This window comes from Sesamum indicum, linkage group LG7 (genome assembly GCF_026168435.1).
Source record: "Sesamum indicum cultivar Baizhima isolate 11 linkage group LG7, ASM2616843v1, whole genome shotgun sequence".
Taxonomy (NCBI): Eukaryota; Viridiplantae; Streptophyta; class Magnoliopsida; order Lamiales; family Pedaliaceae; genus Sesamum; species Sesamum indicum.
Window position 1 is genome coordinate 15,335,001 of NC_142663.1, and position 18,448 is coordinate 15,353,448.

General features: G+C 33.4%; 2 protein-coding genes and 1 long non-coding RNA gene across 6 annotated transcripts; 2 read left to right on the top strand and 1 right to left on the bottom strand.

The window, feature by feature from the left end:
* Positions 1-696: 696 nt before the first annotated feature.
* LOC105167068 (aquaporin PIP1-2) lies at positions 697-2,777 on the top strand. The gene is made up of 4 exons (XM_011086630.3): positions 697-1,125; positions 1,342-1,637; positions 1,766-1,906; positions 2,350-2,777. Exons 1-4 carry the CDS (start codon positions 795-797, stop codon positions 2,440-2,442), a joined length of 861 nt encoding a protein of 286 aa, XP_011084932.1. The 5' UTR covers positions 697-794; the 3' UTR covers positions 2,443-2,777.
* Positions 2,778-7,440: 4,663 nt separating this feature from the next.
* On the bottom strand, positions 7,441-12,412 carry LOC105167069 (uncharacterized). 3 transcript variants are annotated; one of them, XR_002287491.2, is made up of 4 exons: positions 12,239-12,412; positions 11,285-11,953; positions 10,892-11,043; positions 7,441-7,716 (listed from the first exon to the last, which is right to left on the bottom strand). It is a non-coding gene; the product is annotated as an uncharacterized LOC105167069 (long non-coding RNA). The 3 variants fall into 3 exon arrangements; XR_002287489.2 differs by having other exon boundaries at positions 10,892-11,065; positions 11,285-11,975; XR_002287488.2 differs by having other exon boundaries at positions 10,892-11,065; positions 12,239-12,411.
* Positions 12,413-14,181: 1,769 nt separating this feature from the next.
* LOC105167070 (eukaryotic translation initiation factor 3 subunit F) lies at positions 14,182-18,023 on the top strand. Of its 2 annotated transcripts, none has more exons than XM_011086632.3 (6): positions 14,182-14,538; positions 14,918-14,997; positions 15,699-15,928; positions 16,594-16,715; positions 16,807-16,920; positions 17,525-18,023. In XM_011086632.3, the coding sequence occupies exons 1-6, from the start codon at positions 14,317-14,319 to the stop codon at positions 17,612-17,614; spliced, it is 858 nt and encodes a 285-aa protein (XP_011084934.1). In that variant the 5' UTR covers positions 14,182-14,316; the 3' UTR covers positions 17,615-18,023. The 2 variants fall into 2 exon arrangements, with proteins under 2 accessions (XP_011084934.1, XP_011084933.1); XM_011086631.3 differs by having other exon boundaries at positions 14,199-14,538; positions 17,510-18,023.
* Positions 18,024-18,448: the final 425 nt, after the last annotated feature.

An 18,448-nucleotide genomic window follows, 5' to 3' on the forward strand; every position in this document is an offset into this window, starting at 1 on the left:
AAGGAACAGCGGCGGCGACCCCGACTTCCACCGCCCCCTCGGACCTCTGTCTCCCTGACATGGTAGGATTTGGTGGTATGGCATGGCATGCAATTTCCAAACGTTAAAAACATTGAAATAGGCCTTTGCCCACCAGTCACCCTAATATTACACCACTTGTTCAACTTTTCTACCACTCTCTTTCCTTTTAATCAAAGAGTGGGCAACCACAAAAATACTCAACAGTGAACACCTACTCTCGTACTTATTACCAATATTCAAATTGTCAGATTCTAATCTTCAAATCCCTATGTCACATTATTACAACATTTAATTATTTGTAAATAGAAAGAAAAGAAAAAGGAGGGAGGGAGGCTAGAAAATCCAAGTGTGGGCGGTGGTCAGTGGTCACTACTCACCACTCTTATTCATATCAGCATCATCACAAGTGAACGTTACACAAACATATGGACCTCATTCCGCCACCTCGGATAGGATCTATCCACCTCCCTAACCCCACTCCCATCAAACGTCGTCCTCATCATTCCAACAGAAATCAAAATTGCACTTCCAAGACCAAAAAAATAAAATAAAATTTTAAAAAAGAAGAAGCCTTGAATGATTAATGGTCGGTTGTATCATAATGAAAATTAGCTCATCGATGGAAGTGAGGTGGGCCCATCCCCCTCCCACTATTCCTCTATATATTATCCTCATCTTCTTCTCACCACACCAAACACTACACAGCCAACTCCTACTCTATACAGTTTTGTATTTAACTTGGAATTTTCTTGAGTTTTTGTGGAGAGAAGAGGATGGAGAGCAAAGAGGAGGATGTACGATTGGGAGCTAACAAGTTCTCGGAGAGGCAGCCGATCGGGACTGCGGCACAGAGCCAGGACAAGGACTACAAGGAGCCACCACCGGCGCCTCTGTTCGAGCCGGGCGAGCTGACTTCTTGGTCGTTTTACAGAGCTGGGATAGCTGAGTTTATTGCGACTTTTCTGTTCTTGTACATAACCATTTTGACTGTCATGGGGGTTAGCAAATCTGACTCCAAGTGCTCGACTGTTGGTATTCAAGGCATTGCTTGGGCTTTTGGTGGCATGATCTTTGCCCTTGTTTACTGCACTGCTGGAATTTCAGGTAATTACCAGATTGATCTCTATCTGTTGGTTGTTTGCTCACGAGGGTTCTTTGATATGTTTATGATTAAGTCGAAATGTTTGTGTTTCATAATCTTGAAATTTGGAGATATGATAACTTTGTAACGGAGTAATACATACATATTGAGAAATTAGCTTGAAGAGTTCAAGTTCATAGTAATTGATGGATGAATATTGAATTGTTTGCTATTTGCAGGAGGACACATCAATCCTGCAGTGACATTTGGGCTGTTCTTGGCAAGGAAATTATCCTTGACAAGGGCATTGTTCTACATGGTGATGCAGTGCCTAGGTGCCATCTGCGGTGCGGGTGTGGTGAAGGGCTTCGGCAAGACTCTGTATCAGACCAAGGGCGGTGGTGCCAACGCTGTTGCCCATGGCTACACCAAGGGTGACGGCCTTGGTGCTGAAATCATCGGTACTTTTGTGCTCGTTTACACCGTTTTCTCTGCCACTGATGCCAAGCGCAGCGCTAGGGACTCCCATGTTCCCGTGAGTACTTATGCGTATTCGATCTCAAGATGCTTTCTTTAGTTGCTTGCTACTGATGCTAAGATTAATTAGGAACAATTTGGGATGATTGGTTGAATTTAAGGGTGAAATTGGATGATATTTTGCAGATATTGGCACCATTGCCTATTGGGTTTGCAGTGTTCTTGGTGCACTTGGCCACCATCCCCATCACCGGTACCGGTATTAACCCCGCCAGGAGTCTTGGAGCAGCCATCATCTACAACAAGAGCCATGCTTGGGATGATCATGTGAGCTTAAATTCTTGACTTACTCTTGAGATATAAATTTATAATGAGCTTGAATTAGTAGTTTCGCATGGTTAATTGGATGATTTGGAATGGGGACTTCCTTTGGATTCCATCGATAAGATAAGAGTAGCGTCAACACTATAATTTCAGGGTTAGACAATGGATAACTATATTTCCAGGATCGGATTTTCTGTTGCAAACTGAATTACATCTCCTACTCCGTTTAACATACACATCTGTTGCAAACTGAATTACATCTCCTACTCCATTTGACATACACACGGCACGGCACGGCAATAAAGTTTTTTCCTAAATAAAATACCATCCTTATAATATGATTGAACTTTAAAGGGTATAAGTATAGCTATTTCGTAAATTCAACAAAAACATATAAATTGATCACGAAAAGCCTGTTCTCACTATCAACATTACAACATGTGCAGTGGATATTCTGGGTCGGACCATTCATCGGGGCAGCGCTCGCAGCTCTATACCACCAGGTGGTGATCAGGGCCATCCCATTCAAGTCCAAGTGAACTTTCCCATCACAAGAAAACAATCCCTTTTGATCTTCAAGCTGTGGCCGTTCTTTCAAGAATATGAAGATGAAGAAGACAAAGACAAAACAAAAAATAAATCCAATGTTGTAATTTTCAGTTTCCTCTTTTGTCAATTCCGTTTGTTGTATGTACGTATTAGGTGTGTAGGAATTATGTGATGATAAGGCAGGCAAAGGGGGGGCTTTTGGTTATTCAATGAAAGTCCAGCTAATGTGCTGCTGCCCAATCGAAGTAGGATTGGGTTTGGGTATCATTTGTAATGTATTATTATTATGTGGCTGTGGAATGAGAAGTTGTCGTAATTTATAATACCTTGGCCGACCAACCCTACCTTCTTCCATCTTCTTTCGTTTTCCTGCTTAAAAGGGTGATGTGCAAGTGGCTGTGCTGAGTTGTAGGGGTCACTTGAGAAAAATGATAACTCATCTTTTGGGACTGCATCGAATTTTTTATTGTAAATTTTATTTTATTTAATATTTACATATGATGTGTATAAATATTTTTTCAGAATAAAGTATATAATGTTATTTTTGTACACTTGGCATGTGTATGTTGAATGGAATAGAAGATAGACTAGTATTTATAATAAAAAATCAATCAGCGGGCGGCTCTAATGGGAAATTCAGTGGATTCGATTCTCTATTCAAAATTGTATTGTACTTTGTTTATTGCATAACATATATATATAATCAAAATTGTATTGTACTTTGTTTATTGCATTATATATATATATATATGTTATGCGTATAAATTTGTTTTAAAGATAAAATAGGTATCATAATTTTTGTACACATAATGTGTATATATTAATTTGAATATGCAACCAAATTTACAATAAAAAATTCAATATGTAAATTCAGGACACTGACATGTTACTAATAAAAATAAAGAACAATATATTACGTGATTTAATATATATAATTTGAAAACTTCAGAAATAAATACTGATTTTAAAATAAAATATATTCTATGATAAAATCTTTAGAAGAAAAAACCCAAGCAATCATAGCCATAAAATTGAATTGAGCCCAGATAAGAGAATAATGTAGGCAGGAGAAGAGCAAGTGAAGAAATAGAATACAACCTTCTAGTTCTTTGAAAATCAAAAAGTAGTTGTTCGGACCGCATAACTTGACTAATTTAGAGAAAAATGACAAGTATGAACATGGGATTGTTGTGGATTTGGTGTGTGCATGTACTGGTTTGTCGAGTGGTGAAGTTCTTTTTTCTATAGGTAATAAATTTGTTTGTGAAGCTCTTACGTTCATAAATGTTTGTGAAATTTGGATGGTGAGTGAGGTGTATATTGTCGGATTTCGACGGCGGAGATTGGCGGGTGCAAAAATGATGTTATAATTGGAAGAAAATGATTGAAGTGGTAATGGTGGGGATGAGAGCAAAAGATGGTTTGTTATGTACCAAAGTGGTTTACAACAAATGGATGTGACGTTGCCCTCAAACCACATGTTCTTTGTTGCCCAAATATCATTTCAATAATGCGTCCGCATTTATCTCAATTTATATGGATATTTATTTAATTTTATATAAATTATTATAACTCGGTATATAATTATATTGATGTATTATTTGAATTTAAAATTATTCTAATTTTTTATTAGTAATTGAATTAATGTAATACTAAAGAAAATCTAGTCCAAATAAAATGTTATGAAGAGAGGAAAATGGAATTTTATTATACCAGGCATAATATTAAGATAAATAAAAAAAATAGAGTAGATTACAAGGGATTTTTCTGATATTTGCTTTAATTACGAATATCCTCATTTTGTTAGGTTCAAATGTACATATACATCAGCAGCCATATCCTGTGTTTCTGCTGCCAAATCATCCAAATCAATATCTATATCTGCTACAAATTCAGGCGCCATGTCCTGTTTTGCTGCTGCACAATCAGCAGCCAATTCATGAAGAAACGCCCCATCATTCGTAATCGATGCCACATCATCCACAGCAGTTTCGTCAGCCTCATGCGTTCCCACGTCAGCAGTACGTTCAGCAATATCCAACCGACCAGCAATAGTCATCGGAGTCCGATCACTTGCAGTCTGATTGAAAATTGTAGTTTCCTGCAAACTGTTCATCTTTCCAATTGGGTTCTCCTTTTTCCTCTCCATGTTAACCATCGGTGTAGCAGGTCGCGCCATAACAGTCGGAAAACAACGCTTCGAAGCTTCTTCTCCAAAGCGCGCAGTCCACTTGTGTTTGGGTTCTCTAAGAGCCTCCATCGATTGCAAGTCGCTAGAATCAATAACTGTGTGAGCAAGTTTCAAAAACTCCGAAAAGTTAAACGATATGGATTCAAGTTCCGCCCTCTCCGTGAAGGAGGAGCAATCATTGTCACTGGCCAAATCTACAATCGTGACCTGATTTGCGTCTATCGCCGAGTTCGATCCACTCTCTAACAGCCTCATATTGTTTGAAAAAACAACACGACTTCTCTCATTATCACAGCCCCCATCACCGCCGATGTCATTGTCGCTGGCCGCTCCATCATCGCCGGCAGTTGGAGTTGATGTGTGTGAGAGAGAAGGAATAGAATTGCGAGAGTCCATTAAAAGTTCCCAATTTCCTCTCGTCAAAAACCCCTAATCCCCAAATCCCTAAAGAAAGAAAAGAAATCCAAAATCAACAGAAAATTTCTTCAATCTTTTGAACCAATTTCATTTCTACCAACCCTAGTGTGAATCTGAGATTGAATTATGGGTCATAGTTTGTCTATGGTACCATATACAGGCGGAAGTTGCTGGGCGAAGAATTTCTTTACTTTGATCTTTCCTTTTCCCCAACCATGAGTATCAATACAGACTTTAAAATTGAAAAAGCAAGGACCTATGTTTTTTTCAGCATTGTTCCAACAGCCCTAAGATCACAGTCCTTATCCAGGACTGCTGTAGACTTCAATTTTTTGATGCACTTGTTGACCATTTTATTTATCTTCTTTCTTGAGGCCACATAAGCATTAATTTTCCAGGTTGGAGGTTTGTGATCTTCAGACAATTATCAAAATATATGCAAAGGCATACACGAGTATGATTCAACGTTGTTTTTTGTGGGCTCTGTTCAAATTATAGAGTCCTCCTATGAAAATTAATTGCTATTATACACATTAAGATCATGGAAATATGGTGATTTATGTTTACATAAATTTATCTATCATTAAAAAAAATAAAAATCGATGGAATTTTGACAGGCTAAGATCAAAATGATAATATACTGACCACACTCTTGCACTATCATATGATGGATTAGTGATATTTTTACCAATCCATATCTATATTATCTATATATATAGTAATTTAAAATGAATAGCAGTAGAATAATATATAAAATACTAACTTTAACTTCAAAAATTAAATATATATATATATATATATGAAAGAATAAATATCACGAAATATTAAAGAAAAATGATCAATCTTATTAAACTAGAAATGCTTTTGAAAAATTTAAAAAATGGATGGCTTCTAACTAGTTAATTTTATAAAAAATTATATTTTTTGTCCGATATGTTAGGTCTTTTTGTAATTTAGTACTATTTGTTACGGTTTTCTTATATTGCATTCCGTAAGTTAAAAGTTACTCTATTTTAGACTTCAAATGCATTTTTCAACCAATTATTAAAGGAGTCATTAGCATTTTTCATTCATTATTAGGGCATTTTGAATTTAGTTCCATTTATCACGATATTTTCACATTGCATCTCATAAATTGAAAACTATCTAAATGTCATCTTATCATTTTTTGTACATTTTCTATCCATTTTTAGTTCATTGTCGGATGGAAAATGCATGTAAAAACTAACATTGAGAAATTTTTCGATTTGTGAGATGCAATTCCCAGAAGATCATAACAAATGAGACTATATTGAAAAAGTATCTAACATATGGAACAAAAATATGATTTTTCCTTGATTTTATTTTAATATGAAAAGTAGAAATTTATTTTGAGATTGTACTTTAATTCACATACTTTTGATTTTCATCATAATATACTAGAGGGCACAATAAAATTTAAAATGAATAGTATATGAGTAACAGGTAAATACTAATCCAAACTTTAAGAAATAAAAATATAATATAGAATAAATATCCTAAATTTTAATAAATATAAAGTATTAATGAAAAATTTAAATCAAGTGGCTTCCCGACTAACTGATTTTATTTGAATATTAATATTAGATAATTATTTTAAAAATTTTCATAAAATAATGGATGCGTATCGTTTTGAGAATTCTAATAAAATGTACCTTATGATAAATATAAAATAGTGAGAATCTCTCAAGTGTTTATTCCTATTGTAAGAAAACATTCGTACCCTTACTGGGGTATATTTTCATATTGTACTCTTATTGAGTTATATTGCTAATCTTTTATTAAATGAAACTTCTCCAAAATAAGGAGCTTTAACCAATTATTTTTATTTTACTATTGTGAATATTACTATTTCTATTTTCATATTAATTGACTTGATTCAAAATAATGAAATATAATTATTGGTAAATACGAAATACAAAACTTTAATTTTTAGAAATATATTCTATTGACTAGTATCAATTAAATTTAAAAAGTGAATTCCAAATAATAGAAGTAAATAATTTCTTTATCAATTAAAATAATTATTATCAATTTATTTTGAAAATATAATTGTATGATCCTATTGTTTCGATGACAAAAACATAAATAATATCACAAATTTAATATATTTTATGACTACCTATAATAAGAAGTTTTCTTTTCTTTTATTTGTTTTTGCTTGGAGGGGTTTCTCCGTATGGTAAATAGAGCTCAAAAGTGTTCCAATTGTAAGTAGGGTAATGGTAGAAGTATATAAAAAAAATTCCGAACAAACAGTCCATTTGAGTTTCAATGATGTACCAACTTATATATAATGTTGAGTTGAGCTGATTTTGATATGCTCTGGAAGTTAATCAAGCAATAAATATAAAGCTATAAATTGATTTTGAATCAAAATTTTCATTTCTTTGGTTAAGAAAGAAGCCAGACCCGTTGGAGCAGGCAACAATTTTTCACATAGTACAAAGAAGGCCGAAGTACCAAATACACTTGATTCTTATTTTCAATAAAGATGGTCGCTGGTTTCTTCAAGCTCATACTTCGAACTACTTGAACCCGATCGACATTAAAACTGGTGCAAAAGGTTCACACTCCAAATCAGCGAGTGGACATGAAAACTAGTGCAAGATCATCTCCACCGGCATTAAGTTGTTAACTGAAAGAACAAAGAAGTGCAGAATCAACAATTAAAGAGAAAAACATGCAATATAATGACGTGCAATAACAACTTACATAAATAACATCTTCTCTCTAAGACTATGCGAGAATTTAAAGGTTGAAATAGAAAATTCAAACACTCAACTGTTTCATATTGACTATTTAACAAAGAGTGCAACTTTGACATCATATAAAACCACATGATAACCTATACATCTATCTATTCCTCTCTGCCATTTTCTAGCCAAAAAAGCAACATTTGTCCTTATCAATTTCTTCTTTATCAATTTTTCCCATATTTAGAAATCAAGTAAAGTTGAAACCATTGCAATTTGCTCTGTATAATTCAAACCCAAAAGTGTCTGATTTCTATGAAACCCTCACGTTCTCAACATTCTAATTTGGAAGCGATAGAATCACGAATTTTGGGACCGCTTTAAATATGACGGGCGCAAGACAGTTTGGATTTGAGGCCTAGATGAGAAATAACCCTCCATTATTTTTGTTGGTTTATTCTCGGTTTGTTCATTATGTTAGGTTTTGTTCTCATGTTGCTTTCTAAAAACTTTTTGTTTGTCATACATTTAAGATTCTTGTACAAATTTTACAAAAACACCATATTCGTTCATGTCATCGACATCTTAACTTTGCAGGTGTATCTAAAAATTGGTGGAAATTCTATAGCATACAATCACAAATTAGGTCATTCGTGAACTTCAAAAATAAAATATCATATGCTAAATTACACAACGGTTCTAGATGCCAATCACATTATTCGTTTTAAAATTACTGGTAAAAATTTCTTAAAAGAATTTTCAACACATCTTGACAAGTTTCAATAGAGTAATCATTTATCAAAAGAAAAGTTAATAATGTACTTTTTTGAAAATCCAGACAAATATGGCGATTAATGATATTTGACCAGAAATAATAAACTGAATGCTTCTCAAAATGTTTCAAAAATTGTTTTAATAAACTGAATGCTTCTCAAAATGTTTCAAAAATTGTTTTAATAAACTGAATGCTTCTCAAAATGTTTCAAAAATTGTTTCAAAGTCTGTTACTTTTATGAAAATAAAATTCAACAAATTATTTCACTTAAAGTCCAAACATGTGACTTTTCAAAAACAATTAAATGATTTCATCTATTGCTAATCAAAATATTTTGTTTATTAGTCTTCAATATTTGTAAGTGCACTTCAAGCTTCAAGCTGATTCTGAAAATATGAGTTTATTGTAAAACACTTGACAAGAAAAATAAATTTTTAAGTAAAAGATAAAAACTGATTTTGAGAACATGAAAACAAATCTTTAAGTGGAAAAAAACCAATTTCTAATAATATTATTTAAAAATAAAAATTAGAAAGTTTCTCAAGCACTATTTAAGATACAAAACTATGTGTTCCTCAAAAACCATTTATCAACTCATGAAATTTCAATACTCACAAAAGATTTACCAAGTCCTCTTGAAAAGGAATTTTAAATTGGCATCTAGACAACCATTTGGCATTTTAGCATAGAATTAAATCATCAAAGTTCACAAATAAAATAATTCATGATTGAATGATATAGATTTTTCAACAAATTTTTCTATGATACACCTGCAAAAATAAGAGGCTAATAACATGAACCAATATGGATTTTGCAAATCCATACAAGAATGTCAAATGTATTAAAAACAAAAAATTTAAAGGCAAGCGCATGAAAAGAAAACCCAACACAATAAATGAACCAAGAATAAATTTACAAAAAGAGAGGAGGGTTTATTCTCCAATTTAGGTCTCAACCCTATCCTTGCATCCTTCACATTTGGAACAGCCAAAAAAATCCATAATTCTTTTCTTTCCAAATGAAAACGGTGATTGCGTGGCTTTTCAAAGAAATCAAAGCAGTAAAATATTGGGTTCGATTTATACAAAGTGTAAAATCAATGGTTCAACCTTCTTGATTTCAAAATATGCAAGAAAATTTGACAAAAAAGAACTAATAGGGGCACCGGTTACTTTTGAGTTAGAAACTTGAAGAGAGGAATATGAAGATAAGTAGGCCACCATTAGGTTCTAAAATGTCGTCAAAAAGCACACTTTAGCAGCCAACATATATTGAGCATTTAAATCCTACTTAACCTTTTGATTCACACACAATCGATATAATATGACCAACTGAAATAAAAATGGATAAGGGACCAATTAGTTGACCGCATTGCTATGCATCAAAAGTATAGTAAAGTGCTTTCAACACATCCTGCTAAATTACCAATAACAACACTTCTCTAAACGACTATAAATAATATGACATATATTCTTTGCATTAAGACAGATTTATGAAGGCATGAAAGAAAACAACTACAGATACATCATTGTGGCATGCTCTAATTTAAAGGCATAAAATCAGATACTGCATAACGAAGACACCTTGCTAGATGGTAATTAAGAGAAAATATATGTTGCTCCATTAAATGGTTTAGGAAGTTTCCTCACAGTCCCAAGAGAATACTAAGATACTTAAAATTAAGCTTCAATAAGAGTACGAGAGAGTGCATGGATGGCACTTAGATTTCAATGAATCACGTATACACAATAAGAGAGGAGATAGGTAAATTGATGGAAAAGCTATCAATTTATACATGGTTCCAGACAGAAAAGTGCTTTTCAAAGTAACAATTCATCCTGTTTTCCTGGCAATTCTATCTTCTTAGAAAGAACAGACTCTTTCCTGTGTTGATGTTGTGCCAATTTTAAAAAGAGCGATTAATCAAGAGAAAAGAAGAGACTAGTCATTACATGTTGACAACCAAACAACAAAAGCTGTGATTCCTCTGGTTTTCCCAACTACATCTTATATATATAAACATGCATGAAGTTTGCTTTCAACATTACAGAAGCCAAGACTCTGTATGTGCAATTGGCTGATTCCAATGCAAACAAAAAATAGCAACAAGCCAAGAATTTTCTATCTGCTTTGCTTCTGCACCTAATCCTTTTTCTCTGCATGTTATATTTCTGAAGTAATAAATATAGTAAATTAAAGTATAAATAGTTATCTTACAACGATCATTTGGTTTAAACAGTAGCTCTTTAATTGAATAAAAGCAATTAACTTGATTGTTAACTTCAACACTGTTATGAAGAGTTTAATTGTTTGAAATATGATTTATAAAAAGTTTAACTGACCTGGGAGTCGTCTTGCCTATTCTCCTCACAAGTTGTGGACCAACATCAATGTCTCCACTGGCATTCTTGCATTTAAATCTCACACCCTTGTCCTCCGTAGTAGTAATCCACAGCATACAAGAGAACCCATGTAATAGTTGAATTTCAAGAACCTTGAAATAATTAACCCACAACCTCAAAAAGGATAGGGAAAAAAACGAGTAAGACCGTGTACTTTAAGAATTCGATTATCTTCAAGAAGTACTTATATCAAATTTTCCGTCGGACAGAGAAATTCCTTTAACCAAGAAACATTTAATTTCACAATTGCTTTAAAAAATCAAGAAACTTCAAGAAAAAAAGAAACGAAAGAAAACACTGGCTTTGAGTTGATGACTTTCAAAAGATCCTTACCTAAACAAAGAAGAAACCGAGGCTGGAGGCGGGGGCTGTCGGCGGAGGAATGCAGCCTGAGATGATGACAACGTTAGAAATGAACGATTAAATTTTGTTTTTCCTTGTTATTTTTCTATTGCATTTTCAGCGAATTTTCTATGTATCACTAAAGCAAAATGATAGAAAAATATCTAGAAATGTACAACGAATTTGGAAGACACACAGGATGCAAGTGGAATAAGCAAAGTTACGTCTGTTTTAAGAAAGAAGCGTCAAGATGTGAATACCAATAACAGATAAACATGACCAGTTTATTAGTTCAGAAAAAATATAATAATATCCGTTGAGAAACACAAAGAATTAGTGATGTGAGAGCAGAAAAGCCGAGTGTGAATTTTCTCCTCATTTTTTATCTTCATGCCATAACTGATAATAGGTAAACAAGCAAAATTCATACCAAGTGCTTTACAGCAACCAAAATCACAACATCACCACAGAATATAATCAAATGAAAAAAACAACCATAACCAAAGGAAAGAGCCCTGAGAATCTCCAATGATGGTAGTCGTCTTGGCTATTCTCCTCACAAGTTGTGGACCAACATCAATGCCTCCACTGCAATTCTTGCATTTAATCCCGCACCCTTATCCTCCGGAGTAGAAATCGACAGCATACAAGAGAACCCATCTAGTAGTTGAATTTCAAGAACCTTGAAATAATTAAACCAGAACCTCAAAAGGGATAGGGGAAAAAAAAGAATAAGACCGTGTGTGTAATTCAAGAATTCGATGATCATCCAGAAGAACTCATATCAAATATTCCGTCGGACAGAGAAATTCCTTTAACCAAGATACATTTAATTTCACAATTGCTTTAAAACTTCAAGAACCCTAAATCAAGAAACTTCAAGAAAAAAAAAGAAAACGAAAGAAAACACTTGCTTTGAGTTGATGACTTTCAAGAGATCCTTACCTAAATAAAGAAGAAACCGAGGCTGGAGGCGGGGGCTGTCGGCGGAGGAATGCAGCATCCTCAGATGATGAGCACGTTAGAAATGATCGAATGAATTTTGTTTTTCCTTGCTTTTTTTCTATTGCATTTTCAGCGAATTTTCCATATTTATAGAGTGTTAGTGTGTGTTTGCATTTTACAACGGTAACAAAATGTGGACTTTTACAACTCTATTTTACTTTCAATTGGGCCGGGCCGATTACTCTCTTTTTAAGTAAGGTTCAATAACAAATAGAAATTGGGCCTTAATAGATAAAATGAGTATAACATTATTTGGGCCTCTGTATTATTTGGCATTTGTAAAATTATAATTATATTTTTTTAGGTTATTATTGTAATTATAAGTATATTTTCTATTCAGTGATAAAAATTTATATATCAATTTATTTTATATTAACACTTTTTTAAAAAGATATATCAATAATTTTATAAATAACATAAGGTATTAATATATTTGAACTTAATTTTAATATATGTTAATATAATTCACCCACATATACAAAAATAAAAAAGATTTATTTTGGTAATCGAACAAAATATCCGTATATAGAATTCATAATTATGTTATTCTCCACTGATATGAAATATTATTATCACTAATATTATTGGTTGATTCTATACTTATCATATCACGATTTTTATTTCTCCATTACTTTATGTAAATATAATCAGAATTATTATAAAAAAAAATTTGTTTAGAATATACAATAATCGAAGTTTATGATTTTTATATTGAGTTTAGAATCTGTATAAAGTCCATAAATTTACAATTCTTATATTTTATTACATAATTGGTATAAAATTTACATAATATTTGCTTGTGTTGTTATATATATTTGATATTTTAAAAAATTAATTATCAATACAAATTTAAAATATTAAATTAAACATATAATATTGTAAACTATACAAATTTATAGTATAATTAATATAATATTTGATATTTTTTAAGTAATTATATGATATACTTTTATTATGTGGACATATAATTGCATAAAAGTTTTATAAGTTATATTACATACTTTTTCTATAGTATTATATGCATTATGTATTGACACATATTTATATGTACTGTTTGACATAATTTATTTAATTTATAAAACATATTTTCATATATTGAGCTTGTAAGTATTTTCCGTGTTCTATGCTTTATAAAAAATTATAAATATTATTTTTAAAATAAAATGTGTCTAAAATTTTAAATCACTAAAAATAGTTTGGAGGAGATATATTAATAAAGCATATTTTAGAAATTAAAAAAAAAAAATGTATAGGAGTAAGTAGGAAGGGCATTTTTATCCAATCAATGTCAAATTATTTTATTAGGGGTGTCTTTGTTATCTTTCAATACTTTAGGGGTGTAAATGAGATAATATGTATAGTTTAGGGGTCTAAAATGTATTTAATCCTAAATTTTATTCTTAATATTTTAAATTATATATATTTATAAAATAAATATATACAAACCACTACATTAAATTAGAAAGATAAAAACTAACTTATTAGTTGAATATAATTTGAAAAATTGAATAAGTTAGTTATCTTATTAGTTGAAAGATATTTTTTACTTTACAAAATGTCGTCATCAACCGTCATTTATGAATATTGAGCCTCTTCTCTTTTTATATTAGTATAGATATAGGCAAAAAGTACAGTAGTTTCTTAATAACAGTAGATTAATGCAACAGCAGATCAAGATTTATGATGATTTTACGGGATGCGTGAATTGTAAAATAAGAACAATTTTAAATTAAAAATTTGTTAAATTTATAAGCAAAATTCATTTTATGGAGATTAAAGAGGAGGCAAAGTCAATTTTAGAACTTGAAGGATATAAGAAACAAGGAATAAATAATCCAAAAGTGATGGCAGTGGATCCTAAATAATAGGCCCATCAATATTCACCAAAATTCACAATTCTATATCAATACTCACTGTTGATTCTCTCTCTTAGTCTCTTGTTCTTAGCTATTCATACTGCAACTATAAACCCTGCACTCTCTCTCTCTCTCCCTCTCTCCCCCCGCTACGGAATCACAATGGCGTCTATCGGGCCAACGGTGTTGCAGTTGATACCATCGGCGACAAGGGTGTCGGCCAGGGTTCATCCACTGGTCATATTCAACGTCTGCGACTGCTATGTGAGGAGACCCGACCACGCGGAGCGCGTCATCGGCACTCTCCTCGGATCTATTTTGCCTGACGGCACTGTTGATATCCGCAATTGTTACGCTGTTCCCCATAATGAATCACTGGATCAGGTTATTCGGCGTTTTTTTTTAACTTTTGCTTTTTGAAATAAAAAATCATGCACTTCGTTTTGTTTTATTATTACTATTAGTGGGTTGTTCTTTTGTCTGCATTATTACACAGAGATAGATTTTAGCTGTAGCTTCTTTAGGCGAACATGCTGCCACTGTGTTTTAATTTGATTTTGTGTTTGGATTCGCTCAGTAGAGATTGCGACTATTGTATTTCAATTTTTGGCTTCTATCAATGTTCTGTGTCTGGTGATACTGGCAGAGTGGCATAAAGTTTGAGTATTTGGAATTTTCTATTAAGATTTTCTGTTTTCTTTTTTCATAATTTAATGGTAAGAGTGCAGTCTATGTTTGTTAATATGTGTTCATTTTGGTTTAGGTTGCGCTGGATATTGATTATCATCACAATATGTTGTCCTCCCACCAGAAGGTGAATCCAAAGGAAGCCATTGTTGGATGGTATTTGTCTTATTAATTTTAGCTTTTTTCTATTATTTGTTTTGACTTTTGACTGGCTATGTGATAATAGTTTGTTTGTGAAATATAAACCTTTATGACTCTCTCGAGATGCAATTCTTCATATCTGCCATGCAGTCCACATTTCCACTTTATGATATACATTTGTGATTGGAGGCTGAAGCAACTTCTGCATTTATTTTGTTAATGTCTTACCAGTTGAAGTGGGGAACAGACTGATCCAGCCTGGGACCGGCCCGTTAAGTTGCCAACTTGGTCAATTTTAAGCTGGATTGCCCTAGGGGCGCCTTGAAGAGGGCTTGTCCTGGGCCGGTCCTATGGGTGAACACTTGGGGTCCTGCTTGGTCCACTAGCCCAGGACCACATGGTTTGGTACTTGGTACTCGCCTAGGCTAGGCGTGGTGGGCCGATCTATCTTTTTCTTTTCTGGTGCAGATTGGTATTTTCGAAAATTTTAATTTTCATTGTTATTTTTTATTTATGCTTTATCTGATTTCTAATAAATAAAATTAAGTTAATATGTGATTTTTATTTTTACTTTCATTCTTGTTTCTATCAGCTTTCCGTGCAAAGAAATAATTGATCTGATAGTGTGCATGAGTTTTCTGATATCATGAAGTTAGCGCTTAACTTCTTAGTCAGGAAAATGTTTATGAGCTTATGATACTTGTTCATTTTAATAGGTTTTCAACTGGTTTTGAAGTCACTGGCAGCAGTGCTTTGATCCATGAGTTTTACTCTAGAGAAGCTAGCAATCCTGTTCATTTGACTGTGGATACTGAGTTTAAAAATGGGGAGACTACAATAAAGGCTTTTGTTGCTATTAATTTATCTCTCGGAGATCAACATCTTGCTGCACAATTTCAAGAAGTTCCATTGGACCTACGCATGGTTGAGGCAGAGAAGGTTGGATGTATGTATCTATTCTTTGTTTAAGTCGTCATTTCATCCGCAGAAGCATGTTTACTTATTTTTCTGTGCATGTGATGCATGGATGTCCTTGTGCCACAGGAGGGGTAGGAGTGGGGGGGTATGTGTGCGTTTGCGAGTGAGATTGCATGAAGGAGGGCCCACATTCAGGGTTTATGTTTGAATTCTTTTGAAGGTAGTGTATATCTCCTGTTATTCATTAACTTCTAAGGCACCATAAATATGATATTCACTAGTTTTGGTTGGTTCTGCGTTATGTAGACATAAATTTCATGTTTACTGACCTATTCGACTGCCTTTATGACCTAACTTTATTCCCTTGGTTTATTGTGTTGACCTTGACTTTTCCATCTGGCTCATCCTGTCAACGCAGAGGCTCCTCCAATCTCCATGGATGTGTATTTATGAGTTGTTGGCTCCTATGTTGTGGCTATACTTCTGATTGAAACATGGTTCATGATTTAGAGCAAGTATACTGATTGTGGTAACTGACAATTCATACTTTGAGAATGTTGCATAAGATTTTGGCCACAACATGTTCATGTGTCACTTGGTAACTTAATGATCAGCTTATCTTGATACAAATTAGGTTGAATATGTAGCATTTGCATATTGGTGGCAAATATTGAATGCTTTTGTATGTTGCAGTTGACGTACTTAAGCCAACAAATGTTGACAAGCTTCCCAATGATATCGAAGGAATGGAAGCTTTAATGGGACGGTTGCTTGCTCTAATAGATGATGTCTACAAATATGTAGATGATGTTGTGGTAGGATAGCTGTATAAGGCTCCATGCGGTTGAGTTCTTATTTTCTGGCCCTTTCTCATCATGTTGATGCTTACTTTTCTGCCCCTTTCAGGAGGATCGTGTTGCCCGTGATAGTAAAATAGGAAGATTCATATCAGATACCATAGCATCCCTGCCGAAGCTATCACCGCATGCTTTCAATAAGCTAGTGAATGATAGTCTACAGGTATCAACTCTTTCCACCCCCATGAAGCGTTGTCATTATTTTAATCAGGCACTTGCTTGCGATTGCTTTAATTACTATTTGGAGAAAGCTTTACATCTTTTTAGAGAAATAAGACAGGCCAATATTTTGAAATAGGGAACCAAAAGTAGAGTTTAATCAAGCAAAAATATTGGTAAAGAATATCAAGAGGGAATAGTTCTATTACATCATGTTGTTCTTATTGTCAAGAAAGGATTAAAACAGAGGTAACTTGTTGATTGATTGATTTACCATACAAACTGGAAATCAAGTTGGATCTTGCCAGGGATATCATTGTTCTTCTAATGTGGCCATCAGGAAACTTAGGAAAGACAATCATGAACACAGCTAAAGAACACTGGGGAAATCTTTAAATTTGGCGATTGAACTTATAAATGATTAGTGAGAATAAAAATTGGAAGTCTTGAAACTCAAGTAAAAACCTTAGAATCAAACGAAATAATGATGTCATGGGCTATACTTGGGATATATTTTCATTGTTTTCAATTTTGCAATTCAAATCTCCATTGTAGGTAAATTATTCGTGACCTGAATTCATCTTATTTCAAAGTTTCTCAACTTGCAGGACCAACTGCTGTTGCTTTATTTGTCTAGCATTACAAGCACACAACTCAGCGTAGCAGAAAAGTTGAATACGGCTGCTCAGATCCTGTAACTCATTTTGCGGTTTTGCTTTGATGAGATCTTGCTCCGGTAGCTCGTCTGATGTCTTAGTTGATGAATGACAGTTTGAGTGGTTTCTTCCTCATCCAAACGAGGGAAATTTTGCCTTGCTCTGGTTAAACAGACATTACCACACTTTCTACTTTTTTTCCTTTCCCTCTTTGCAGAGAGTAAATGACATTTTCCAATGGCCTTTAGTAGTTATTTATGGAGGGAATAGGATAGGGAACCATAAGACTTGCATGTGTATCATCTCCACTATTGCACTGCATTGGCAACCTGTGCATGACTTCATAGTCCAGTATGGGCAGTGGAAATGTGTACACAACATTCTTTCCATTCGATTATATATTCTTTTTAATTTTTTCACCAATAAATTGAAACCACATGCTAACTTTTCATCCTCTATGTTTTTTACACATTGTTTTAATCTCCATCTGATATTCTCTTCTCTAAATATGTGCTATGCGAATGTGGAAAATAAATACTTCCCCTAATTAACTAAGTTGCATTATCTAAAAAAAAAAATGGAGAAAGGTAAGCACGAATTGGAAGATTCAACACATACTACTTTTGTGTATCAAGTGTATGTATGACTGGCTATAAAATTGGTCCTACAATTTATGATCATGTTATGTTCGGTCTCATGCTTTTCGGGATTTACACCCCGTGCCCATGACTGGATTGGTGAAGTTGATTTACAGAAAAAGGTTGGGATTGGTGAAGTTCATGCATTTTTCTTACCCAGCGCCATCTTGTCAAACAACCTTGATAGTGTGTGGTTTCATTTTTCGCCCATCACCGTGGTGAATGTTTGCTTTGATTT